Consider the following 26,358-nt stretch of genomic DNA (forward strand, 5'->3'; position numbering starts at 1 on the left):
CCCTTCTCGAGGTTCCTCCTGATTTCTGCTGGGTTTTTGGGACTTTCTCTGGTTGGGACACTTATTCTTTTTGATGTCCTTTCCCCTTGCAGTAGGTTCATTGAACCCTTGCTAAGGAGGCTCTGGGCCTACCCCTTTGCTTCTGGGTATATTTATGGCCTTCTCACCCCACCTACTCTGATCCCCCTGAGAGCCTCTTGATAACAGCGGATGTGGACTGGCATCTGGAGAGTGCCTGCGCCTGGCCGAGGGCGCAATCTGGCCTTCAGTCCTTGTGGGGGAGGGTTCTCTGGCCTGGAAAGGGAAGAGAAATGCGAGGCTGTGGTGGCAGCAACCTGGCAGTGGTGGAGATCCAACCAGGGGAGGAGTTTCAAGCTCAGGGAAGGGGGAAGGGAGCCTGATGAGTCATGAAGAGGGGAACATTAGCGGAGCGGTGGGTTGCTTCTTTGGCTCCCTGGGTGAGTCTCCGGATAAAGCTCCTAAAACCTTTGCCTGGTTCTCCTTGCTCCATCCTGACCCCATAATGCTCCCGTGAGGCAGAGTCACAAAGACAGAGGGACAGGGCACCCCCTCCAATGAGGAGACCAGCCAGATGCCTGCCTGGCCATGTCCCGAAGGAACCCAGGTGACGCTCAGCCCCATAGGTCCCAGCCCTGCAACCCATGATCAGAAACCACTCTGATATTGCCATAGACTGAGTGCCATCCATGATGGAATAGCAGACGGGCCCACTCAGACTCTGTGGGCCCCTGGGGTCCCCAAGGGCACCTGCCCGTGGAGCCACAGAATCGAACTCTGCAGGCAAGCTAGACTGAGTTGCACATTCACATACACACCAGAGGTTATTATATTCCCTCCCATAGAATTCCTACCTGGGAGACTTATGAAGCCTCGGGGAGTGATCAGGTCCCCCTTCCACATTTGTGAGTGGGCCTCACTAGATTGGGCCCCAGCCTTACTGGTTCCAACGCAGGGTCCAGGTCCTCACCTGCCAAGTCTCCTCGAGTCCAGTGGGAATGGTGGAGTGGGCCGGCCGGAGGCAACCGAGAAGAAGACTGCTGAAATTCAGACAAGGCATGTACTCTTCCTTGCCATCCCTCATTCCCTCACTGCCTTGCCATTCTCCCAAACCGGTGGCAGCTATGGGCCAGCACGGTTGGGTTTCCTGGTCAGGGAACCAAATTTGTTACGGAACCAGGCTGGTATGCCGGCAGAAAAACCAAATGGCACTCAGAGATCTTGGTGGATCGGAGATTTATTTAACACCAGAGGGCTCAGAGGAGACCGTTTCTCGAAAGATCTGAGCACCAAATGCAAGCAGGGAAGGGTAATTTATAGTTGTCAGTTTCCATATCTGTGGGGGTTTTCATGCGCACAGCGAACAAAGGAAAAAGAATCCTGAGGAGGGGTCTCTAAGCTAGAGACCAGAGCTTGTTTTAGCCTCAACTGCCATTTTTGGTGCAGTACTTTATTCACTTCTCCAAAAAGTAGTAATCAGGTTCTGGATATATTTTGAAGACGGAGCCAATATGATTTGCTGAAATTATAGGATGTTTACCTTTTGGAATGAACCTATAGGACAGGAAAATCTGCTGATTCAGGACAAGAAAAATTGCTACAGCAATGTCTTGAATAGCCATTGGGATCTAGTGGACAAATGGGGTGACTGGCCTTAAATACTCAACTATGGCTGCAGTACTGTTGTATAGTAAATAACCTCCAGAGCTCAGCAGTGTACATCAGTACGATTTTTCTTCCTCTCCAGGTCTGTGTGTCAACTAGGGCATCTCTGCTAGAACTTCATTTGATGTGTTTCCCATCTTCCTGGTGACTGCTGGGGACTGCTTACCAACTCTTGCACTGCACATATCGTGTCTCCATTTTTCAAGATCCTATAAGTGTTTCCCTGTCATCTGCCACCCAATCTCAAAGCCAGTACCACAGATTTTGGGGTTTGGTGATGGCAGCACCCCTCTTCTGGTATCACTTTCTGTGATGGCCGCCCTTGCCACACAGCAAACAACTCCAAAATCTCCTTGGTTTCTATCAGTTAACATTTATTTCTCTCACTCATGGTCTGTGAGTTTCCTGAGACAGCTCTGTTTTCGACAGTGGAGAGCTTCAGTAAATGGTGTCTTTAGGGGAGAGCCAAGGTTCATTTAGGCCAGGAAAGTGAAGGAAATGTTTGAAGAAGAAGTTAAGGATATATATGTAGGGGATTTTGCTGGTGACTGACAGTTTTAGATCATATACTGGAAGAGTTCCAAAGGTGGCAGCGATAGGAGATAAGGTCAGAAAGAGGGATATTTTGCTGATGGATTTTTTTTGTAGCAGAAAATGATGGGTGTCCTACTCAGAATACAAACACCTCTTCAGTCTTGCTGGTTTATCAACTTCTTAAGTTCTTTTTAAAAATACTTTCTGACTTTTTTTTTTAAAGCTTTGTTATGCATGACATTTGATGAGTTTGTGAAACTCTAGGAGACCACAGAGAATCAAAGGTCTCTTCTAGCTCAAAACAGTGATTCTAAATCAGGATTGATTATTGGTATCTACTTTGGGCAGCAGACTGTTTTTCTGCTGCCCAAGGTACGCATGCCACTCTCCCCTCATGGGACTCTGGTTTTCCCTTGTTAATTGAAACATGGTGGGGAGTAGAAGCAGGTGTCTTGAAGTATGATTTATGGTCATGGAGACATGACAGTATATGCTCATGTGAATGAGACTGGAACAGGCATTAACTTGAAGCACTTGCAGAAAATACACAGAAAACCCTCACATAGTTTAGTTACACACCCACAGAGGGTCCATGAATCCTAAAGTTTATTGTTTGTATTCAGGATCACTTTTAATCTCATAATAGGGTAATCATTAAGATCATTTTTTAGTAATTTGATCTTCCTTTTGAATGACACTTTGGTGAGTCCATGTTCTTTTCAACTTACTGACTCAAGCTAAACCTATTTTCTTCAGCTCACCTTTCCTGATCTACTCTCCGTCCCAAGGTCAAACAAAAAATGCTCTCTATCTGCTTTATAGCAAGGGTTAGTGAAATTTTTATGAAAAGGGCCAAATATTTTGGCTTTGTAAGCTACATGGTCTCCATAACCACTTTGTAATATGTAAGTAGCTATAAGCACATATATAAGCAATTGAGCATGACTGTGTTCAGAAATATTTTAAAATAGGCAGTGGGCTGTAGTTTGCTGATCTCTGCCTTATATTCTTGATTGTACCTGCAAGAACTGCTTCATATTTAGGTATTCTAGTTTGAAGCCTGTACAAATATGATTTATTCAGTGTCTTACTCTCTAATACCAGAAGGGGGTCAGATACTTGGTTATCACTTACCTACTGGTCTTGGAAATTACCTAATGTCTTAATTAAGGTTCCTTTTCACTAAGGGCCAGACTGAAAATCCCTGAATGCTCTAGACTCGAAGCAGACTGCAGTCTCAGAAACATCTTGACTTGAATGTGTACCCCTATGTTAGAAGAGAATTTAAATCAGTTTCTAGAGCATGTGGGGGTGGTGTTCTTCACGGTCTCTACCTGTGTAGTTATTCTAGGACTGGGAATTACGCAGTTATGCTAGTCTCCATTTTTTAAATTTTTTTATTTTTTTAATTTATTTGTGTGTGTGTGTGTGTGTGTGTGTGTGTGTGTGTGTGTATTGCTGCTTAGTTTTCACATGATAGAAACGGACAGACTGCTTAGCAGTTGGTTAGGATAATCCCCCCAGACTAATACTTCCATCCAGTAGCACTTTTTGCTTTTTTCTTTTTTTTGTAGAAAACCCCATCTGAGAATAGAATCCTCAAGGTTGAGCAAATGCTCTAAGCGTAATGCTTGAGAAGAATCATAAATTGCTGGTGTTAAACGTGACCTCACAGGTTTCAGTTCAGTCTGCCACCAGAGGTAGAAAGCCCTCCTGCAGGGTTTCTATCTTGTGGTCGTCCATGCACTGCATGTGCCCTGCAGCGTAGCTGGCCCCCCTTGCCAGGAGGCTTTGAACAGCAGGCCTGTCAGGCACAGAGGGGTATGTGTGGCTGGGGTGGACCATGGAAGGTATCTGAGAGAATCGGGTCCTCAGTGCTCTAAAAGGCATCATGCAAAGAATCAGTATGATCTTGGTCATGAAAATCTAGCCCAGGGTATATTTAAATATTTTTAAATATATTTAAATAAAATTATGCTTACTCATTTTAATCTGGAGAAATTTCTGCCTAAACATTTCCTAGTTTTATTTTAAATAATTTTAAATTCCAAAGTGTATAGAGGAATAGATACAGGTTCCCTCAATTTTTCTTAATTGGAAAGGAAATATATAGCTTTGGGCAAGTTTTAAAGTTTTCTCACTCATGCTTGTGTTTCAGGAAATACACGCTTTAACTTATTTTCACAATGGCCAAGTGTAAATGAGTTGACAGTGCTAGTTAGATGTAGTTATGAATACATAACCTTCTTCCTTCCTTCCTTCCTTCCTTCCTTCCTTCCTTCCTTCCTTCCTTCCTTTATTGAGAGAGAGAGAGAGAGAGAGAGAATGGGGAGGGGCAGAGAGAGAGGGAGAGAGAGAGAATCCCAAGCAGGCTCTGCACTGTCGGTGTGGAGCCTGACACAGGGCTTGGACCCACAAACCATGAGATCATGACCTGAGCCAAAACCAAGAGTCAGACGCTCAACCAACTGAGCCATCCAGGCAGCTCCCCCTACTTAATTTTCTAGTAGCATATACATTCAAATTTTATGTGATGAGTGAAATGAATATATTACTCTTGTTTTCTAAGTTTTTTGCTTCTAAAAGCCTTTCTTGGAAAGAAACCAACTAAAGGATAAACCCCCCACCAAAGCACTCTACTTACTTGTCAAGTAGAAAATTCCTACAGGGAAATTTCTCTTCTTCAAAGTTCATATGCTGTGAAATAAAACAAATTTGGAATGTGCTGACTAAATGCCAGACATAGCAGCTGTGGCCCTGGAAAACCACCAGTGTCCTGTGAACTGTGCATTGACCAGATCAGGAGGATGTTTTTCCAGAGAGAAGGGCAGAAGGAAGGAATATTCTAGCATAAGTACCCTAAATAATTTTGTGGTCTGTTAGGTTTTTTAGATATGGTTTTAAACCTAATGAAAACATGTATTGCTTCTTCTCAGAAGAGTATGTTCAGGGAACTATTGTAAACTGTTATATTACCCTTTCAAAAGGAAGGAATTGTTTTATTTTTGTGTAACCATACTTCTGGAGGAAACAAAATGCAGGTAGATGAATATATTGCTGTAAGAAGACTGGCATTAAGCAGATCCTTGCAAGTGGTCCTGAGTCCATGCTGGGGAGAAGTGAAAGATAAATCACCTAAGGCTGGTGAGCTATCATTTCCATTTTATAGGTGAAGAAACTGAGGCACAGAGAGGTTAAGTTGCCTAAAGTCACATAGCTAGTAGGTTACAGAGCCAGGCCCATGTTCTTAACTATTACACTGCATTGAGCTGTGACACAGAATAAAACTCAAAGACTACCAGGTGACCTTATGCCACACAAAACAGATATTGGATCCTTATCATATTGATAGCTGGTGGCATTGTGTCAGAAGAAGAGCACTGGATTTAGAGGCAGTAACCTGCAGTTTGTGTGGGCTCTGGTGTTTTCATCTAGGAAATGGAAATAAGAACCTCTGTGGTTGATGGATGGAATCTAAATGAAGAAATAAATGTGAAGCATGTAGCACAGTAACTTGTATGCAGGGCTGTGCTGAGACTGTAGCCTGAATACCAGGTCAGGGGAAATGAGTAAGAGATAGCTCAGGCCTTTGAAGGGGATGTGCAGAGGAGGGACTCAAATTATACTATGTAACTAGGACTCCTCCAGACTGTTGTCACACAGCATGGTCTTTGACTGAGAGAAGATTTGCAGCTCCTTGAAAAGCACTAAGGAGGGGCCCCTGGGTGGCTCAGTTGGTTAGGTGTCCAACTTCAGCTTAGGTCATGATCTCACGGTCTGTGGGTTTGAGTCCCGCATCAGGCTCTGTGATGACAGCTCAGAGCCTGGAGCCTGCTTTGGATTCTGTGTCTCCCTCTCTTTCTGCCCCTCCCCTGCTCATGCCCTTTCTCTCTTTGTCTCAAAAATAAATAAAAACCTTAAAAAAAATTAAAAAATAAAAGCACTAAGGAAATTGGGTGGCCTCGAAGAAATCTAGTCTGTCACCATGTTTTAAGCATTTAGAAAGAAATTTGTCTTATACAATTTGTTGGTTTTTTTAAATTTTATTTTTGAGAGAGAGAACATGTGCAGGGGAGGGGCAGAGACAGAGGGAGACAGAGAATCAATCCCGAGAAGGTTCCACATTGCCAGCACAGAACCCGATATGGGGCTCAAACCCACGAACCATGTGATCAGGACCTGAGCCCATAACTGGAGTCAGATGCTTAACCGACTGACCGACTGAACCATCCAGGTGCCCCTACAATTTGGTTTTAAATTTACTTACATGCATGCATACATATATATGTATATATATATATATATATATATATATATATACACACACATAAATACATATACATATATATACATACATACGTAAAACGGACAACAAATAGAGCAAGAGAGTTAAGATCATCTTTTAAGGCCACTTAAATCATTTTAGTAAAGTAGGCTAAATACCACCTTTTTAGCAGTAAGAAAATTAACTAAAAAATAAAAATAAATAGCTCCACTTAACTCTCAGGCCCATTTTTTTTTTTAAGGCATTTGAAAACAATTTGAAGCTTGACAATTTTAATATGCTTTCAATGGACATTTGTGACTTGAATTTCACAAAGTAACGCACATGGGAGTTTATTTCATTTCATAAAGCAATTCATGTGTTTTAATACAAAGGAATTCCAAATAACACTTTTATTAAGGAAGGAGCTTTAAATGGTTTCTTGTGTAGAAAATAAAAAAGGTTCTTTGAGTAACATGAAAATTTATAAAGCTTTAAGAAGGAATTTTGCCATTAAGAAGAACATTACTGCATCTCATGGAAGCAGCCTTCTTTAATCAGTGCTATTTCCACTTTAAATTCATTCCTTCCTAGGATGACGCCTCAGTAGTTACTGATGAAGAATTAGACTTGGCAGTTTTCGTTGTAGCAAGGGTGTACTCAAGGCTGAATATTCATGCTCAGTCAAAAATGGTAATGAAAAACCTAACATCCGTTTACTTATTATATTCTTATCTGCCTTAAACTAGATTAGTAATACATAAAATCTCATGTTGCTCTTTGACATTTTTTATTATTTGTGCAAATAGATTATGACCAGCTAATACATCTGACATTCAAGTAAAGGATGAATTTAATTAATATTTACTGAGCGCCAGCAGAGTTCATGGAACTCTAGTAAATACCAGAAAATGCAGCTTCTCTGTGTGTATAGTAATACAAGTTGGGGATGAGGTTGCAGTCTGGAAACTGGAAGATAGAGAATTACTGCTGAGGGAAGAGTGGGATTACGTAAGAGAATTGGTTGTGAGAATTCAGTTTGAAATCTGGAATAATGCTAAAATTCCCGATTTAAATTTTACTTTCCTGAATTCAGAGGTTAATTTCTTGCTGCTGCTTGTCAGGAGGAGGAGCAAATGAGTTGTTTCAGTTTTGGGTTTTGTTGTTGTTGTTGTTTGTCCTGTGGAGATTTATTTCAAGTAAGATCCGGTGTGTTATGGAGGTCATCTTTGGAGCACCTGCCAGGTGCTATGATAGCACACTTGGAACAGATCTGTAGTTGAGAGTAAGATGTGCTTCCTGCTCTCTAGGCAGTGGGTGGAGGAGACTGGCCTGTGTGTGGGTAGTTGTGTGTGGTGCTGTGTGGCAGTGATGCACTGGCCTCTGGACAGTGTGACTCTGGAGGACATATATCTGCTTTGGAGATAGAATTCCAACCTCACTGTCATTGGTGAACTGGAGAGAGGAAGCCCCTGGGATTGGGCTTTATGTTAAGCATCAAATTAAGGAGGTGGCTCTACTGTGTCTTCCTGGTGAGATGACAGGAGGGAGTGGACAAGGGGTCTGGACTGTGAACATGGTAACAGGGTGCGGTAATGAGGTCTTGTAGCATACTGGGATTGCCTGTCAACCTAAGTATATTCAGATGCCTTTAAAAACTAAAAATATTGAGGTATTTGGGAAGGCTGCCACTTTTGTAGCCCCTGGATTTGGGTGGAAAAGTCAGTAGGCCTGGCTGACCAGATGTGGGTGACAGGTCTACAATGGAAGTAGTGTTGGGTCGTAAGGACTCAGGAGTCATTAGTTGCCTCAGAAAAGGAGCTCGTGTTGAGTACAGTGAATGGACCTGGTAGTAGTGAAGCCAGCCCTGCCCTGCAGGCACTTTTATTAGTGATGTAGGGCAACTTCTGTTTTAACGCTAGATGGGGAAAGGGCACCTATTTCTGCTTAGGGGCTCCAGAAAAAACTTCTCAAACTGGTTATGGCAGTTGAGTTTTCTAGGTACACCACCAGAATTCTGTTGAAATCCTAGGCCTAATGTGTACAAAAATCTCTTAAGGTGATATGATTAAACTGAGATACTTTATAAAAAGCATTGATCAAAGTACCTGGCATAAAAATATTAGTTTTAAAAATGTGTTATTAAAATGTAAAGTGTTATATTCTTATTTCCTTTAGTTTATAAATTGTCATTCAGAGGTACTGGGAATGAGCCAAAAAGAAGACACTAAATATTGTCTTACTTTTTTTTTTTTTTAAACCTTTACTCATTTGGATTATTGGTGTTAGATGAGTTCTGGTATAGCCACAGTTAATAGAATCAGCAGTCTCATTTCACCATATTGAGGATTTCTAGATGACAGAGACTGGCCTTCATGACTTTGTCATATTTGAAATGTTACCTTTTTTCAAAGCATCTATCAGTGTCATGATGCAAAGCAGGCCAGTAAATGCATGCTGGGCATGCCTTATGTTCATGTGAGATGTAGCACTGATTTTAACAACTTTTTTTTTTTAGCTCAAAACATTTTAACATTTTCTTGTAAATTTATGGTACGTGTGCATTTTAAAAGTCATCTACAAACTCAGTTTTCAGATAAAACACTGGTTTTAAACTTTTAAGTTAACGTTGAAAAAAAAATAGTTACCCACAAGCAGCTAACTGTGGGCTTGATCCCTTCCTTGCCTTCGAGATTGAAATTCCTTCTTCATTTTACTGCATTGTCCTAATTTCTTCAGTTTGCTCATTGCCTTTTCAAGGGGTCCTTTGTGCTTCATTATCGTTTTTTATGATGTTGTCCCCAGCTAAATTTCTTCCCATTTGCCTTAGGCTTTTCTTGTACTCTGGATCTCCCATTATTTTTATTGTCCACCAACGACTGTTTCTGCATACTGATTAAAGGGGGCTTCTCCCTCCTCCTGCTGCCGGCTGCTCCCACCACCATTCCTAGCTGAGCAAGGAACACAACACTCACTCTGAGGTGCATGTCTGTGGTGAATTCTGATTAGTTTGCACAGACATCCACTTCTCTTCCGCTTTTGTGGCCTCTGAGCTTTTATTCAGTCAGCAAAGACTGTGCTGTTAGTGGACCCTTGATCAAAAGGATTCATTGAACTCACTGTGATACGTGAGTACTTTGTTGAACCAGGCTGACTGTACCCCACACTTGCTTCTCTCAGCCTACTTTGCTCATTGATGACCACAACCACCTGTATCCTTGCCTGTAAATTGAGAAGATACTGCGCTTGGTAGGACAGAGGAGTGGGGAGATGAAGAGAAATTGTGCATGTGGTGCTGAATGGTTTTTGAACCTTTTATGTCACTGCTTTTCTTAGTGCACATAATTATAAACTATATAAAAGTTCGCTTTTAACTTTCAGAATTTTAAGTGACCTGTTTATAATTAGGTACAGTTGTAATTCCATGACTTTTGATGAAATGTGGTTTCATCACTAGAAAAGAGAACTCAATAGCCTAGGGGTCAGAAGACTGTTGTAGTGGAGATTTTGCTGCTTAACTAGGGAAGTGACATTGAACAAGTCTTTTTTTTTTTTTTTTTCAACGTTTATTTATTTTTGGGACAGAGAGAGACAGAGCATGAACGGGGGAGGGGCAGAGAGAGAGAGGGAGACACAGAATCGGAAACAGGCTCCAGGCTCTGAGCCATCAGCCCAGAGCCCGACGCGGGGCTCGAACTCCCGGACCGCGAGATCGTGACCTGGCTGAAGTCGGACGCTCAACCGACTGCACCACCCAGGCGCCCCTGAACAAGTCTTTAAAGGTGTGTGTGCCCTGGTTTCTGTAACTGGAGATAATGGAAGGAGATGCCTTCCCTGTCTCTCACAGAGACAAAAATGGTAACATGTATAAACATTCTTCTAAAATGTCCAGGAAGGGGTACCTGGGTGGCTCAATCAGTTAAGCCTCCAACTTTGGCTCAGATCATGATCATTGTGAGTTCCAGCCCCCGCATTCAGCTCTGCTGTCAGAGTGGAGACTGCTTTGGATTTTCTGTCTCCCTCTTTCTCTGCCCCTCCCCCATGAACGAGCAAGCACATGCACAGAGTACCACCAGCTCCGTCCCCCGCCTCAAAAATAAACAAAAAAAAAAAGTCTAGGAAATGTGATATTTCTAATGATGGTAATATGACAAATAGTCTTTAACTGTCCTTTTTAAAATTTTTTAAATTATTTATTTATTTTTGAGAAACAGTGAGACAAAGCGTGAGCGGGGGAGGGGCAGACAGAGAAGGAGATACAGAATCTGAAGCAGGCTCCAGGCTCTGAGTAAGCCATCAGCACAGAGCCTGATGTGGGGCTGGAACCCACAAACTGTGAGATCGTGACCTGAGCCGAAGTCGGACGCTCAACCAACTGAGCCACCCAGGTGCCCCTTTAACTCTCCTTTTTAAATACTGAAAAGCAAAAATACAGCCGTTATAATGAAACAGTCCTTTTTAAAGAATGCTGTTAGGGGCGCCTGGATGGCTGTTTGTTGGGCGTCTGACTTCCACTTAGGTCATGATCTCAGGTTCCTGGGTTTGAGCCCCTCATCAGGCTCTTTGCTGATGGCTTAGAGTCTGGAGACTGCTTCAGATTCTGTGTCTCCCTTTCTCTCTGCCCCAACCCTGCTCACGTTCTCTCTCTCTCAAAAATAAAATAAACATTAAAAAAAATTTTTAAAGAATACGTTTAGCAAGCTAAACACAGTATAGTAAGTCAGATTAGCAAACGTTGAAATCCACTGGGAAAACCCTTTGGGAACTTGTATTTACTGATTGTGCAAGGCTGAGAAGTTTTTGTTTAGGCTAAGGATTTTTCAACAATTCTGTGAATACTTAGCTTTTGTAGTAACAGCAACAACAAAAACTGATGGGGGTAAAACCCCTGATATTAGGGGATTATATGAGAAGAAGACTGGGGTAGAGAGAAAAGAAGACAGTTGTGTTGTAGATGTGAAGGCAGAGAAGAGTCACTGTGTCTGTCACAAGGCTGGATAGGAAACCTTGGTCAGACCTGGGAGAGAAAGTTTCTTATCTTAGGTTTTTGGAGTTAATACACATATGTTCTTTATTCACTTGGAAAATGGCAACCTTTCCATAAAGATCACATTCCTAAGCAGATGCTTCCTCTGTCTCATTCTAAAGGATTCCAAAGTTCCTTGAACTTCTGTTATGAGTTGACTTTCATGGCAGCTCCACTATGGTAGGTGGTTACAAAGAGAGCCTGACTTTGTTGTTGGTGTAGAATGCCTTTCTGAGACTTTAAAAGGTCAGATTTTAAATATACATATATATTTTTAATGGAATGAGAAAATGAAGCTCTTTATAGTGTGGTAGTAGAACATGAAGTCATGTTACCTTGCAGTGAAGAAAATGAGCTATGTAGGCTTTATATTAAGGACAGTAGGTATTTACTGCTTCTGTAATGATGAAAGTCTGGAAACTACCTAAATGCCCAGTAGTGCAGGATTGAATAAGTAAGTTATCTTAAGTTCATGCAATATGGAATGCAGTCCATTCTCACCCACACATACACCATTTGATCTAAAGAAAACGACTTTGATATATATACGTTGTTTTAAACATATGTTTAGAAGCATAGAAAATGTAGGGACTTTTTTTATTGTGATAAAAATACACAACATAATTTACCATATTAGCCAGTTTTACACATACAGTTTAGTGGCATTAAGTACATTTATTCACATTATTTTGCAGCCATTACCATCATCCATGGTAGTGAACTTTTAGTTTATTCATTTTTGCATTATTTGCATCTTTTACAAGAATGTATTGATCTTATTATAAAAATTGACTTAGATTATAACCCAAGGCTTTGCACTAGCTCTGTGACCATGGGCAAGTTTAATGTTTTTACCATTTGCAAATGAGGATAATTAATAGTACCTCTCATAGCATCATCATAAAGACTAAAGAAGTGTACGTATATGTTGTTGTATTTGTATTTTTTTAGGGTGACATGAAATAAGCACTATACTGAGTGTTGGCTGTTATTTTTGTTGGTTACATATGTGATCCTAAGGGTGTGAAGGGTAAAACGAGACTTCAAAACCACATAACGTGCCGCATGTTGTTTTATAATTTAGACTCTGAATAGGGTTTAGACTTGAAAGTATAAATAAAGTAATATTCTTAAAAACAGACATACATTTCTGAAAGATGTACAGTTTATAAAAGTAATGAATACAGGAGCGCCAGGGTGGCTCAGTTGGTTGAGCGTCCAACTTCGGCTTAGGTCATGATCTCACGGTTCGTGAGTTTGAGCCCCGCGTCTGTCTCTGTACTGACAGCTCTGAGCCTGGAGCCTGTTTAGGATTCTGTCTCCCTCTTTCTGCCCCTCTCCCACTCGTGCTCTCTCTCTCTCTCTCTCTGTCTCAAAAGTAAATAAACGTTAAAAAAAAAAAAGTAATGAATACAGATCATTTGCCTGCAATTGGTGAACCTCTCAGTTCTCATACAGTGTATGCTGGCACAATGGCGTTCTGTAAACGAGGTTGACATGTCCTGTGGTAAAAGTCGAGTCAGGATATTTTCTCACCAAAAAATAAAAGATAGTACTTTCTCAAGTTTAAGGTATTTTTTTCATAAATTTGTCCTAATTGTTAGTGATTGCTATTACTTGAAAAAGCAAAAAATTTTAACTGAAAAACTGGAAATACATATTTATACTCAGGCTTTTGCTTTTTTACCTTTGTTCCTCTTGATTGTAGTTTGTTCTAAAGGACATATGCTTCTGTCTGTGAATTTAAACTGCATATATATATATATATGTGTGTATATATATATATATATATATAGTTATAGTTATAGTTATAGTTATAGTTATAGTTATATGGTTTTATTTCCTGCTAATAAAATGCTTCCTTGTTCATGATACAATTAAATATGTCTGTTTGATGGGGTTGTGTCCCTGTCCCCAGCTCTGCAGCTCATGGATGATGGTACCACTGGCTCACATGTCCTTGTTGAGTTTCTTAACTGAGATGTTGTAGATACCACAAAGATGATGTTCCTTTAATTGTGTTTTTAATGTAGAATACCTTGTCCTTTTAAAATATTTTGTTTCTGGCTCATATTTACATGATGTAAATGGAATGTGGAATGGACTGGAAAACATGAAATAGCTCTTTAAAGATGCCTGACTTCAAAATGAATGTTGCCATTTGTGGTTAGAAATGAAAACAAAAAACTTTCATGAGTCGTGTTTGAATTCTTTTAGGTCATAGTTGTATCTTAGCTTAAAATTCTGTATATTATAAATTAGTATTATCTGTGCATTGTTTTATTGCTTCCCCTTTAAATTATCCATGGTGCTTAATAGAGATAGAACATATAACACACACAAACACAAACACATATATATATATAGAGAGAGAGAGTAAACCTATATTTTTTTTTGGTTCTGATAATATATCAGTGAAAGTGATTTAAAAATATTTGCAGTTGATCTCTTACAAACTAATCTTATGTGGGTTTTACAGTCTTTTAGAAATTAAGTAGTAAAAAATATTTCATTGACCCATTTATTCACTGAAATTAGTAATATGTGACTTACTGAGGCTTAAACTGGGAAATAAAATATAACAGTTTCTATAGTTATATTTTAAAAAAGAAAAGAAACCTGGGAGTTTCTGTGGTTTGTGGTAGAAATACCTAGTATGTGGAAGACCTTCCATTAGATTTGCCAAATATTGGAAACCTGCTCTGTGCAAGACATCTCACTCAACCTTAAAGAAATTTTGAAAGATGACTAATTTGCCTTTGAGGCAAAGAGAGATCAAAAAGATTGTAAATTATTAAAATAGAAGCTTGATTAGGACATGAGTCTCAAGATGATAAGGTTTTTGGGGGTGAACAGTGGGGTTAATGGGGTCCAGACCGATGGCCAAGAAAGAATTCTTAAAGATGCTGTTGGTGCAAAACGGTGATTTTATTAAAGCACGGGGACAGGAGCGTGGGCAGGAAGAGCTGCCCTGGGATGATGAGGAGACATTGGTTATATACTTAGGAGTTGGGGGAGGTAAAGTCAAGGGGAAGTTTCCAGTGAGATTTTCATATGCTAAAGAAGACTTCCAGGATATTGGAGGCCTAGCTATTATCAAGCTAAGGTTGTTTTCCCTGTGGCAAAGCATTAGCATTAAGACAGTGGGGAGTTCTGGAGAAACATTTTACTCTGCCTGCCTCAAGTATTTGTCAATGGACTGCAAGTTACAAGGAAATTTAGTTCTGCCATTTCCTTCTGTCTTTGTTTCCCACATCACTATGGAGGGATGATGTTAGGGCTCCAGGAAACAGAGTCTATAGGTTTCTGGAGATTAGGCTATTGATAAGATTGCCTTTTTCCTATAGTTTACTAAGATATTCATGAATAGATGGAGACTCAGGTCTTGTAGGACTATGATCTCTATCAGTTAACCATTTGTTTTTCCCCTTTCCTTTGTTCTCAGGCAGCCAAGAGGAATATCACACATATCCCAACTGTGTGTTGGGGGGGGGGGGCAGGGTTGTGGCCTGTCAGCGTGCGTCATGCTCCCTCATCACAAGAGATTGGAGTGGGGACACTCTTAAGTGTTAACTTGGTTGTGGCCACAGGAAAGTGTGTGAGGTGTCCCAATCCCTGGACTGCGCTCAGAAACTCTCTACTCCAACCCACTCCAAGTCTCACCTTTTATATTTTGTAAATTCTGCACTAATGTAAAAAGGAGAGACAAACTTTGAAAAAAGTTTTTTGAATGGTAGGTTAAGTAAGAAGCTGATATAGGATATTGTCACTCTGTCGGGAGTTCCCTTCCGGGTACAGCTCAGTGGCTTGGTACTGCCATCACTGAACGTGGCCATGCTTGAGTATACAGTGAGTTTATTTCAAAGTTTTATGGATACTTCCTACAGAATCAGTTTACACAGTGTATGTTTTTCCTTTCTATGTAGTTTTTTCCCTTATTGTAACTTTTTTTAACGCTTATTTTTGAGAGAGAGAGAGAGAGAGAGAGAGAGTGTGAGCTGGGGAGGGGCAGAGAGAAAGGGAGACACAGAATCCAAAGCAGGTTTCAGGCTCTGAGCTGTCAGCACAGAGCCCAATGTGGGTCTCAAACCAAGAACCACGAGGTCATGACCTTAGCCGAAGTTAGACTCTTAACCAACTGAGCCGCCCAGGTGCACCGCCCCCCCCCCCCATTGTAACTTAAGAATTCAACGTTACAAACATTTTAAATCATCAGAATTTATTTCCAGCATAGGTAAACATGATATGAAGTGATGTCGTCTATCACACACACATGCAGGCATTCTTACTTATAAGAACATGGTATGAAATGCCAGTTTAGTCAGTTATCTCAAAAGTAGTGTCTGTCTCATAAGGTTATGGGGATTAAATGAATTAATGTATGTACTCAGAGCAGTGCCTGGCATATAAAGAGCATCAGGATGCAGAATAACGTGAATAGTGTAATACCATTTGTTAAAACAGGGTTTGGATATATTGTACCTAGAAACTGGTGAGTAAAGGATATTTTTGAGAGAATAAACAAAACTAGAAATAGTTTCTTTGGGAAAGAGGAGAGAACGTGGGGGGTAAAAGGGGGACATAAATCTTGTCAACCTTTTAACTGTTTTTAACCATATATTAATTTAAAAAATAATGTCATGTTTTAAGTAATTTAAGAGCATCTTCTTTGGGATGAGAATCTGTGTTCTTTTCAGATGGCCCTGCCGAGGCACCAGTGACCAATGGGAACACAACCACGGTGCCATCCCTGAATGATGATCTGGACATCTTTGGACCAATGATTTCTAATCCCTTACCTGCAACGGTCATACCCGCAGCTCAGGTATGTAGTAAGAACATGGTTTTACATCATCACTGCTTATTTCCTTTTTGAAAAGCCTCAAAAGTTCAATTTTGAAAGAATTGTCTCTGAGCAGTCTCTGATTTGAAAGCTTACTGTTCTTTAGGCCAGGGGTTGACAAACTAAGCCTGCAGCTTGATTTTGCAAACAAAGTTTTATTGGAACACAGCCATTCCATTTATTTACATATTGCCTATGGGTGCTTTTACATCACAAAAGCATATTAAATAGTTGCAACACTCTTTGACCCAAAAGGCCTAAATATTCACTGTTTGAAGTGTGCTGACTCTGGCTTTAGGCAAACAGTGGTGTTTAGAGTGAATAAGTGGGAAAATTAAGACTATTTCAACCTTGCCAGAGATTAACTCGGTAACTTCAGAGGTTTTAAAGTTAACCATAGGTGTATAAATATTGATTATATAAGCTGGTAGTTCTATTTTTATGCTCTATTGAGCCATCCTCAAGATAGTTTATTTCTGGTTGCAGAAAAATCAAGAATAAGAAATTGTAGCAAATTAAGTACTCCTTTCTTATGAAGATAGTTGTTTTAAGTTAGCCTTAAAATTGTTTTATTATTGAAGTATAGTGGACATACAATGTTTCTACTTTTAAATTTTTTAAAAAATTATTTAGGGCAATAAATAATGATGATAAAGAAATTTTGAATTCTGTTCCTGACGTTACATTTTGCCTTTATTCCTTTTTTCAAAATTGTAAGTTGTTTAATACTTTAAATATTTTTTCAGCTTTATTGAGGTATAATTGACAAATAAGATGGTAAATATTTAAAGTGTATATTTCACTTCCACCATCAAGTTAATTAACACACCCATCACCTCACATATTTACTTTTTTTGGTGAGAACTTTAGTTTTTTTCTTTACAAGTTTCAGTTACACAATACAGTATAATCAACTGTAGTCATATTAGATGTCCTCAGACCTTACTTGTTTTATAACTGAAAGTTTGTATCAACCTCTATTTTTTGTCCACTCCCAAGCTCTGGTAACCACCATCTATGAATTCAACTTTTCTTTTTAATTCCACATACAAGTGATCCCATCAAGTATTTATCTTTTTTGAAGGTGAATATATTAACTTTTAGGAATATAGGTTACTCTTAAGCATACAACTTTAAAATTCTATTTTAAATTTATAGTTTATAAATGAACAACAGTGTGTTTTGGTACAGCATAATTTTTGAGGTAAAATATTTCTTTTTCTCTAGAAAAACTGAGCCAAATGAAAATTGGGTGGAAAGTTTTAATAAGAACTTATGTCTTATTAAGAAGACTAATTGCTTATACTTTTATTATGCATTTTTTTGTTAGGATAGTCATAATTACCACTAGAATTGAGCAAATAAATGTCTTAGAAATTAGCTTATCAAAATTGCAGCATTAATGTTTATTTTCAGAAAAGATAGCCTTGTTTTTTGGCTTTGTTCCTTCTCCCCTACCCCAAAACATAAAATGAGGGACTGTTACTACTATTGTTTCAATTAACATTAATTACCTTGTGAATTTGTGCAGGCATGGGTATGCATGTGATAATAAAAATTGTCTAATGCTAATGTTTTGGCTTCAGAAAGAAGCATTAGGTTATTTGACAATCTGAGCACGAAAAGCAGTTTCTTTTGGTCTAGCATTCTAGTGAGGCTGTCTTATCTGCTAAACTTCTTTGGATTCCATTGGAGTATGTGAGTTGCTTTGCAACCACGCAGAGAATTAGACCCTACATCTGAGGCTTCAGTGTACTTCATGTGTTCTTTTCGGTATCAAAGCAAGTGGAACAATGCAGACTTCATTTAACTCTTAAGTAGCACCATGACCACAATACGGGGTGCGGCTTCTACCTTTATGAGGGATTGGTTGGTCTGGCCTTCATGCCTAGTGCATTCTGCATCAGCCACTAAGAGTTACAGAGTTGATTTTTTAAATCCCATCTGATTCTTTTTTTAGAACATTGATTTTGGACCAAAACTGTGCCAGTTGTATTGAGCCCTATAAAATATTGGGTGAGCAGAGTTATCTTTCATTGAACTACATGCAAAGATTAAAACCCAGACATGTTTTCAAAATGTCTTTGAAAATGGGGAGGGGGAAAGGCAGGTTAAATTACACATTTTATACATATACTCTAGCTATGTAACTTACTAATTTTGGTGAGTTTCTATTATGTAAAATTTGACAGAAATAGGAATTACTCTGAACCCTATACTCTTTCAGTCCTGATTTTACTCATAGTAAAAATTATATTAAAAGATTTCCCACTCATGTGAAGACGAGAGAGATTTACCTGTTTGGCTGTGTAGTCTTCTGAAGGAGGTTGGAAATACTCATCTGACCAGAATGCACATGTATATTGGGGGTTCCCAGGGAATCATTCCAGAGTCCTCAAAGGTGACTTACAGAAGCCATCCCTTTCCTTCTATCTCTAATACACATAAACCAACAGTACCTAGACCTGTACGGTGCTGCCTTGACCTTGGATCAGCCTTAGGATCCCAACAGCCAGAGAGAACCTTTGGTTTAGGGATTCTGCAGCCTCTCAAAGTGTAAATTGACAGACAAAAGTTGTTCTCCTTTAATCCTGGAGTTACACTGCTGTCAAATAGAGCACCAAAAAATAAAAAATGGACATAGGAGTGATTACTAGTCATGCTATGTGGTTTGGCTGTTTTTAGACTATGACCACGTTGAGGTAGATGTTCCATTTTATGTACCTTCATCAGAAGAAATACACGTTTAGAGCATGTGGATATTAGGCTGCTCTACTATGAGACTGTGGTTTCATTTTCTGTGGTTTTAGTCGCTTACAGTTTGGAAGCAGATGATCTTTCTTCTGATATATCACCAGGTGATCAGTAGTAGCTTAACACTTGTCACGGTGCCTCACATTTACCTCACTTCATCTCATCACGTAGGCATTTATCATCTCACATCATAAGAAGAGTACAGCATATTTTGAGAGACCACATTCACATAACTTTTATTATAGTATATTAATTGTTCTACTTTATGCTCTCTGTGCCTAATTTATAAATCAAACTTTGTCATAGGTGTGGATGTATAGGAAAAAAACCCATACATTTCGGTACTATCCATGGTTTCAGGCATCCCCAGGGTACTTGGAATGTATCTTGGAAAGTGTATGGGGGTGTGGTGAGGGGGACTACTATAATAGGTTTCCCAGCCATTGTGGATTTTCCTGTAGTTTCATCTCTTCCACAGGGAATAGACCTCAGGATTTTGAGCAGGTTCTTAGACTGAACAGAAACTAAACATTATGAAAAGATTACTTAGTGAGATGGTTGTTTCATTACCTAACAACTTAAATATTGTGTGCTTAATTCTGCCATTGTGCAGAGCACTTCTAGTGGTCATCAAGCAACTCTGTAAGGGTAGAAGTCCTATCTCCAAGTTTACAGACGAGAGTGGAGATTAAGTGACAGTCTCAGGGCACAGTGTAGCAAGCAGTGGGACCAGAGTTCTAGTCCTGGCAGGCTGGCTCCAGTGCACTTGCTCTTAGTCTCTGAGAGTTTCTGCTGCATCGCTGGTAGTTAGGTAATATTTTATTCCAGTGCATTCCCATATTTGGTATTCCACTGTGTCCGAGTCCTTACACATTTCAGACTTTCTGTAAAATGCAGTGACTTTTCTATCTCAAAATGCTTGCTTCTGTTTCAGATTCTGTGTCTCCCTCTCTCTGACCCTCCCCCATTCATGCTCTGTCTCTGTCTCAAAAATAAATAAACGTTAAAAAAAAAAATTAAAAAAAAAAAATTTAAAAAAAAGGGGCGCCTGGGTGGCTCAGTCGGTTGAGCGCCGACTTCAGCTCAGGTCACGATCTCGCGGTCTGTGAGTTCGAGCCCCGCATCGGGCCCCTGTGCTGACAGCTCAGAGCCCGGAGCCTGTTTCAGATTCTGTGTCTCCCTCTCTCTGACCCTCCCCCATTCATGCTCTGTCTCTCTCTGTCTCAAAAATAAATAAACGTTAAAAAAAAAAATTAAAAAAAATGCTTGCTTAATTTGTCATAATAGATTCAACTATTGTTCTCCTTAAATTTGTGAATACAATGCTTGGATGGTAATTTATTGCTAGTTTTTTTTTAGCCAAGATGTTAAATGTTTGATTTTTTAAAAAACTAAGGCAAATTCGTTTACAGGATCTTTAACTTCTACCTACTACTCACCTTATTCTGTAGTTTGAGAAGACCCTTACCCAGTTTCTACCATTCTTCTTAGAATTCTTTGGAAGTCTTCATATCTAAAACAATTTCATGTAAACAAATGTGAATGTGATTGAATAAATGGCTGCAGAGATCATTAAAGTGAAGTTATTAGCTGTGGTTGTATAATCTGTGTGCAGATATAGGTTAAGGGAACATTTTTCTTTTGTATTAAATCTGAATGTTTATTTCTTTTTTCCAAAAGTGGAATGAAGATATAGTTGAGAGTATAGGTGAAGTTTTGCTGTACTTCATTTCTGGATAGACTAGAAACATTCTACTATGAGGTTAAAACTGATCTAGATTAGGTTTACAAAAATATGATGCAGCTTTTGAAAAACAAAGGCTTTTCTTTTTTTTTCAAAGATAAAATCAGCCTTTGCAAGACCCTCTTGCAGTCTGCTGTAGTTCTTTATTCTAAGGGATACCAGTTCCTTGAAATAGTTGAAGTGGATCCCCAGTATCTCTCACGAATGGTGGTCCTCACACAGCAGCCACATACTATTGTTGAACCCACTGTGGTCAGGATGTGATGGGCAAAAATGCAGTGTCAGTTTAGCAGGTAAACACAGTTTATTATGAAAGAGCTTTGATCTAGTTCTCTCACATTAACAGATTTAAAATAGGAAACATTGTACCTTTATCCTAGATGTTGGTTTTGTGTGGGTTTGTGAATGATCCTGATGTCACCATATTACCTTCTACAGTTGTGTAATTTCTAATTCATTTAGATTTTAAGGAAGGGATGAACTATGTGTTAGTATGCAGAATTTGACAGCTTGTTTTGGTATTTGTCTCAGGGGACGCCCTCTATACCTGCGGCTGCCACTCTGTCTACAGTAATATCTGGGGATCTGGATCTCTTCACTGAGCAAGCTACAAAGTCAGAAGAGGTAGCAAAGAAACAACTCTCCAAAGATTCCATCTTATCTCTGTATGGCACAGGAACCATTCAGCAGCAGAGTACCCCTGGTAATTCATTTTCACATCTGCTTTCAGTGAATTGCAGTAACATTACTAGAAGTATACCCTTTGTATAATATTATTTCTTCCTATTTTTCCATGTACCAGGTGCTTCTTTGCAATTTGTGCAACTACAAAACTGGTATGAAGCATTAGAATTAAAAAGCATACACAGGATTCACAAAACTTTATTTAGAAGTAACACGCTGTTCACATATCACTTAATATTGTTTCACAAGCTTACAGGACATGGATTATTTTTGAAGAATTATTTTGATTTGCATGAAGTTTACAACTTTGTGTACAGTATGGTATTTTCTCTGTAAGTAAACAATAAGCAATCTGAATTATCACATGAATTCCAAAACTGAGTTTTTAATAATTATAATGAAAGACTAGCACAGTCAGATCTATTGTTTACATAGTTTGAATCTGTCAAATGCACTCCTTCTGAAATAATGAGCTGGAATTCTAGGACACTTGCTTCCATTAAAGCCAGAGACCATCAGCTCTCAGTTGTGTATCTGATAGTGGGAGACAAGCCGTGCAAGTCAGCACAAACAGCACATAATCTCATGCTGTGGAGTTTATATGGCTATTGCATAAGATATATCTAGCCTAAATTTGCTCAGGTTTGTAACTGATTTGTGTGCATTTTGGAAGTAACCAGCTCTGAGGTTGTGAGTCAGTCTGAGCAGTAGGAGCAGATTGGAATTAAAATTTTTGCTGTGGGTTCTTCAGAAAGATGGTGATCCTTTTTATGTGATCATAGAGGTGAGTGCAACTGTATACAGTAGCCCTGCTTTCTTCATTCATTTTCTTTTCATGGTTCTTAAAATGCAGGTGTGTTTATGGGACCCACAAATATACCATTTACCTCACAAGCACCGACTGCATTTCAAGGTTTTCCACCAATGGGCGTGCCTGTGCCTGCACCTGCAGCTCCTGGCCTTCTAGGAAATGTGATGGGACAGAGTACAAGCATGATGGTGGGCATGCCCATGCCCAATGGGTTTATGGGAAACGCACAAACTGGTGTGATGCCACTTCCCCCAAATGTGGTTGGCCCCCACGGAGGAATGGTGGGACAGATGGGCGCGCCCCAGAGTAAGTTTGGCCTGCCGCAAGCTCAGCAGCCCCAGTGGAACCTCTCACAGGTAGGGGGTCATTTACTCTCCAGCGTCTCCAAAATCAAAGAAATGGGATTCATTTTCTGAATGGTTTATTTAAAAATAACAACATGGCAGAAAAATCTGAGTAAGGATAATGTATCAGATGGGACTTGTCTATAGGTATCATGAAGTTACATCAAACAGACAAGTGAGCTGTCACTGACCCTATATTTAGAGTATTCTGTAAAAAAGTGTTAAGCATTTTTTCATTTCAGATTATAATACTGGTGAACATCCTGTTTGTAACAGCTGGAAATTATCTTGGGCATCTTGAGAGACTTCCTCTCTGCTACCTGTGAAATTAGCACCAAGCTTCAACCCAGCTCCCTGGTGGGGCATTTTTATAGTCCACTTAGACCTGCCTATGTTCACTACTAAGTTGGGGGCAGGGAGTGGTTTCCAGTCTCAAAGCACTATTTTGTAAGGGATCTAGGCTGTTCTTCATGTCATATGCCTACTGCCCCTGCTTTATAAAAGTTTGTTTAAAAACCTTTGTACAGTTGAGTTTCCTTTTTACTTATGGACAAGTCCATATCTGTCTCAGACATCCCCTTACATTATAAAATCCCATTTCTACTTGTAAAACTTTTTTCAAATCAGTCTATTTTAGCGCTCCACTCTGACTTTTCTGCATAGACAAAGACCCTTAGATTTAGCTTCATGCTCCAGCCTCTCTTTCCCTTACAGTTCCTGTTTGGTGTTCTTCTAGCACTGGGGGGAATCTTGGTTTCTGTTCAGCTGTTTTACCTCGAGAGCATTCAGAGAATAGTCTATACTGATAGTTAACATTACTAAAAATCACTGTACATCCTGTGAATGCTTTTACTATCACATTTTAAAGATTTTTTTAAGTACTCTCCACACCCAGCATGGGGTTTGAACTTAAACCCCGAGATCAAGAGTCACATGCTGTACCAACTGTGCCAGCCAGGAGCCCCTACTGTCATTGTGACATTGGTGTCCACCCTCTGGGAACCTTAAGTACCAAATGTCAGTAACAGCTTTTGTGTAGCCAAAATACTGAAGTACACTCAGCTCAAAGTTAAGGTGCTAGATGAACCAGTAAGGAGTTAACGTTGGCCTTTACTTTCAGGCATGCTGAGGGGTGCTGCTGTTTTCCAGCACCCCTCAGTGGAATCTGTTGGCCAACGAGGTGGTTTACAACCTTTAGTTGGTATGAAGACGTGGACACTATGCCTCATCAGCAATGTGGTGAACATTAGTGTCTTTGCAAGACCACTAAAGAACTTTATTAAGGATACATTCCAACCCTGAGCACAGATTTTTGAATCCACTCTGTACTTTGTGATAAATCTTGCCTTTCCTTTCCTTATCATCAGTCTTAGAAGAAGAGAAGTACCATAGTGAAAGGGTTAGGATGCTTATATACATATATGATTCCAGTCTGGAAGAAAAACACAGGTCGTCTTATACCTTATATAATGAAAATTAATTTTAGATGTTTAGTGGTTAAGCAAAAGAAAATGTATGCTTTACAGCCTTTTTTTAATACTTAGGAAGTATTTAGAACCATTTAAGATTTTAATGAAGACAGAATAATACCTGTCATAAACAGTATATAGTTTTGGAGTATTTGACTTTCTAAAATTTACTCAGTCCTTATAGTTAAAGCACAACATCCTGATATAGTTGAAAGTTAGAATAGTGGACTCAAATACAAATTCAAAGATTGCTTTGGTGTTTTTTCAGTTGTGGTTAATCTTTGGGGGACAAGAAATGGAGTCTTGAAAATGAATAAATAGGATTGAGATCACTTTATGGACAATGCTAAAAAAAAAAAGTGGAAGGAAAGAACAAGAAGGAAACAAAATAGCTATTTGCTTTCTCTAGGGAAATAATTGTTTGGTAGTCTACTTATACCCCTGTGCTTTGACTAATTTTCATATTGATGAAAAATACTTCTATAATTGCTATTAAACTTCATTATCTCTTTGACTAAATTAACCTCAAAGGCAGCTTCTAATAAATGTCTAACTGTGGCTCAAGAAACAAGAATTAAAAGTGAAGTAAACGTCCTAAAATAAGCCTTTTATGTTTCACAGATGAATCAGCAAATGGCCGGCATGAGTATCAGCAGTACAAACCCCGCAGTGGGTTTTGGCCAGCCCCCCAGCACAACAGCGGGCTGGTCTGGAAGCTCATCGGGTCAGACTCTCAGCACACAGCTGTGGAAATGAAAACTGCACTGCAAGTTTCATCCAGAACTACCACCTGACATTCCTTGCTAAAACGCATCTAGTTCCCCTGTTTATTCATGTACATATTTTTTTTTCTTTTTCCCCATTTGTTCATATTAAGAATTATCTGACTGACCGTGTTGGTCTGTACAGATTAAATTTGATGTGAAAAGCAGGTTGAGAAACGATTTTATGTCAAGGGCAGCTTTGCTCATTTCCCATGATTTCGTAAACCACATTATTTGAGAAGCTGCTCAGTCAACTTGCATAATCAGTTTTACTCTCGATAAAAGTATAGCTCTAATGTTTGCATATAAGGGAAGTAGTTATCATGTTAGTAATACCTCTAACAGTATAAACCCCACCCCCAAATTAGCCAGTAATCCTGTAGGAAGGTACTGTATGATCAAATGTTTAATCATATAAATAGAATGTAAATGTGTCACTGAGCACTGTTTTCTAGTGTATCAAAGTTCTTTTATTTCATCATTCACTTCACTGTGCTGTTGTTATGATGTGCTTAACAGGGAACGTGGCTAGTGAAAGGAAGATAAACCTGGATGTTACTACAAAACTTAGTTTAACGAATGTTTAAAGAACTCAAATTTTATCTGCCTCTCTTGTAATTTGGATCTCTTCTTATGTACATAGTGCTAATAACATGAAGACCTTTCTCTGCACTATATGCAAACAGGGTAACTAAACAAAGCCACTTTCAATCCTTGAAGGTATATCCAGGTTTATGACAGTAATTGTGTTTACATTTTATGGTGCCTAGTATTGACAAAATGTTATATCCCTATATTAAACAGATAAATCCATAGACCTTTTTATTTTTGTGGGTTTTATTTCCTACAATGTATACTGCCACCAACCATATGAAAATTACTTAATATTGCAAAGTGAGGAATTGGGAACATTTAGTCAACAAAATACCTGTCCTTTGTTTCTGAAACCAGTTCCACCAATTATAAGGCCAAATGGGAAAAAAAAAAAAAAAAGTACACAAGATACTCACAGTGTATCCCGCAGTGTCACTAGCTGTACTGTACAAAGAACTTCCAGTTTCGTTGTAGGGAAAACATGCAGAACAAATGAAGACAAAAAACACACACTTTATACCATCCAGTCAGCCGTGTTAACTGGCAAGCTCTGCTTAAACAGATGTCCATCAGATGACAGTAAAGGCTGCTGTACTGAAGTAAAGTGAACAATACCTGAATGTTTGGCAGCCTGACCTCCAAACGTCCTCTCCCACGTCCACCAGCCAGGCAAACTGCACCAGTTGCTGCTTCAGTTTCTTCAATTTACACCTCAATTTTCACTGTGTCCAGGTGGTACTTTGGCTCGTTGGCTAGATTAACCTTCTCTGTCCGAGTGTGCCACACGAGAACCTAGAGGGGAGGGAAATCTTTTGGGTAGCCATGCTTCTTAACGCTGACACTC

The 26,358-nt window shown here is 39.4% G+C and overlaps 2 protein-coding genes across 6 annotated transcripts in view; one reads left to right on the forward strand and one right to left on the reverse strand.

The window, feature by feature from the left end:
- SMAP1 (small ArfGAP 1) overlaps positions 1 to 25,913 on the forward strand; it is a 204,040-nt gene extending 178,127 nt beyond the window's left edge. For all 5 annotated transcript variants that reach the window (XM_030315789.1, XM_030315790.1, XM_032593197.1 and 2 more), the window contains 4 exons: positions 16,205 to 16,332; positions 21,380 to 21,551; positions 22,386 to 22,699; positions 24,778 to 25,913. In XM_030315789.1, the coding sequence (XP_030171649.1) occupies positions 16,205 to 16,332; positions 21,380 to 21,551; positions 22,386 to 22,699; positions 24,778 to 24,912 (749 nt within the window). In that variant the 3' untranslated portion in view covers positions 24,913 to 25,913. The remainder of the gene's footprint in view (positions 1 to 16,204; positions 16,333 to 21,379; positions 21,552 to 22,385; positions 22,700 to 24,777) is intronic.
- Positions 25,914 to 26,106: 193 nt separating this feature from the next.
- The window catches only part of B3GAT2 (beta-1,3-glucuronyltransferase 2), a 92,239-nt gene continuing 91,987 nt past the window's right edge, over positions 26,107 to 26,358 (reverse strand). Inside the window, exon 4 of the mRNA XM_030315794.1 lies at positions 26,107 to 26,306. Within this exon, the coding sequence (XP_030171654.1) occupies positions 26,220 to 26,306 (87 nt within the window). The 3' untranslated portion in view covers positions 26,107 to 26,219. The remainder of the gene's footprint in view (positions 26,307 to 26,358) is intronic.

The sequence above is a fragment of the Lynx canadensis genome, chromosome B2 (genome assembly GCF_007474595.2).
Source record: "Lynx canadensis isolate LIC74 chromosome B2, mLynCan4.pri.v2, whole genome shotgun sequence".
Classification (NCBI taxonomy): domain Eukaryota; kingdom Metazoa; phylum Chordata; class Mammalia; order Carnivora; family Felidae; genus Lynx; species Lynx canadensis.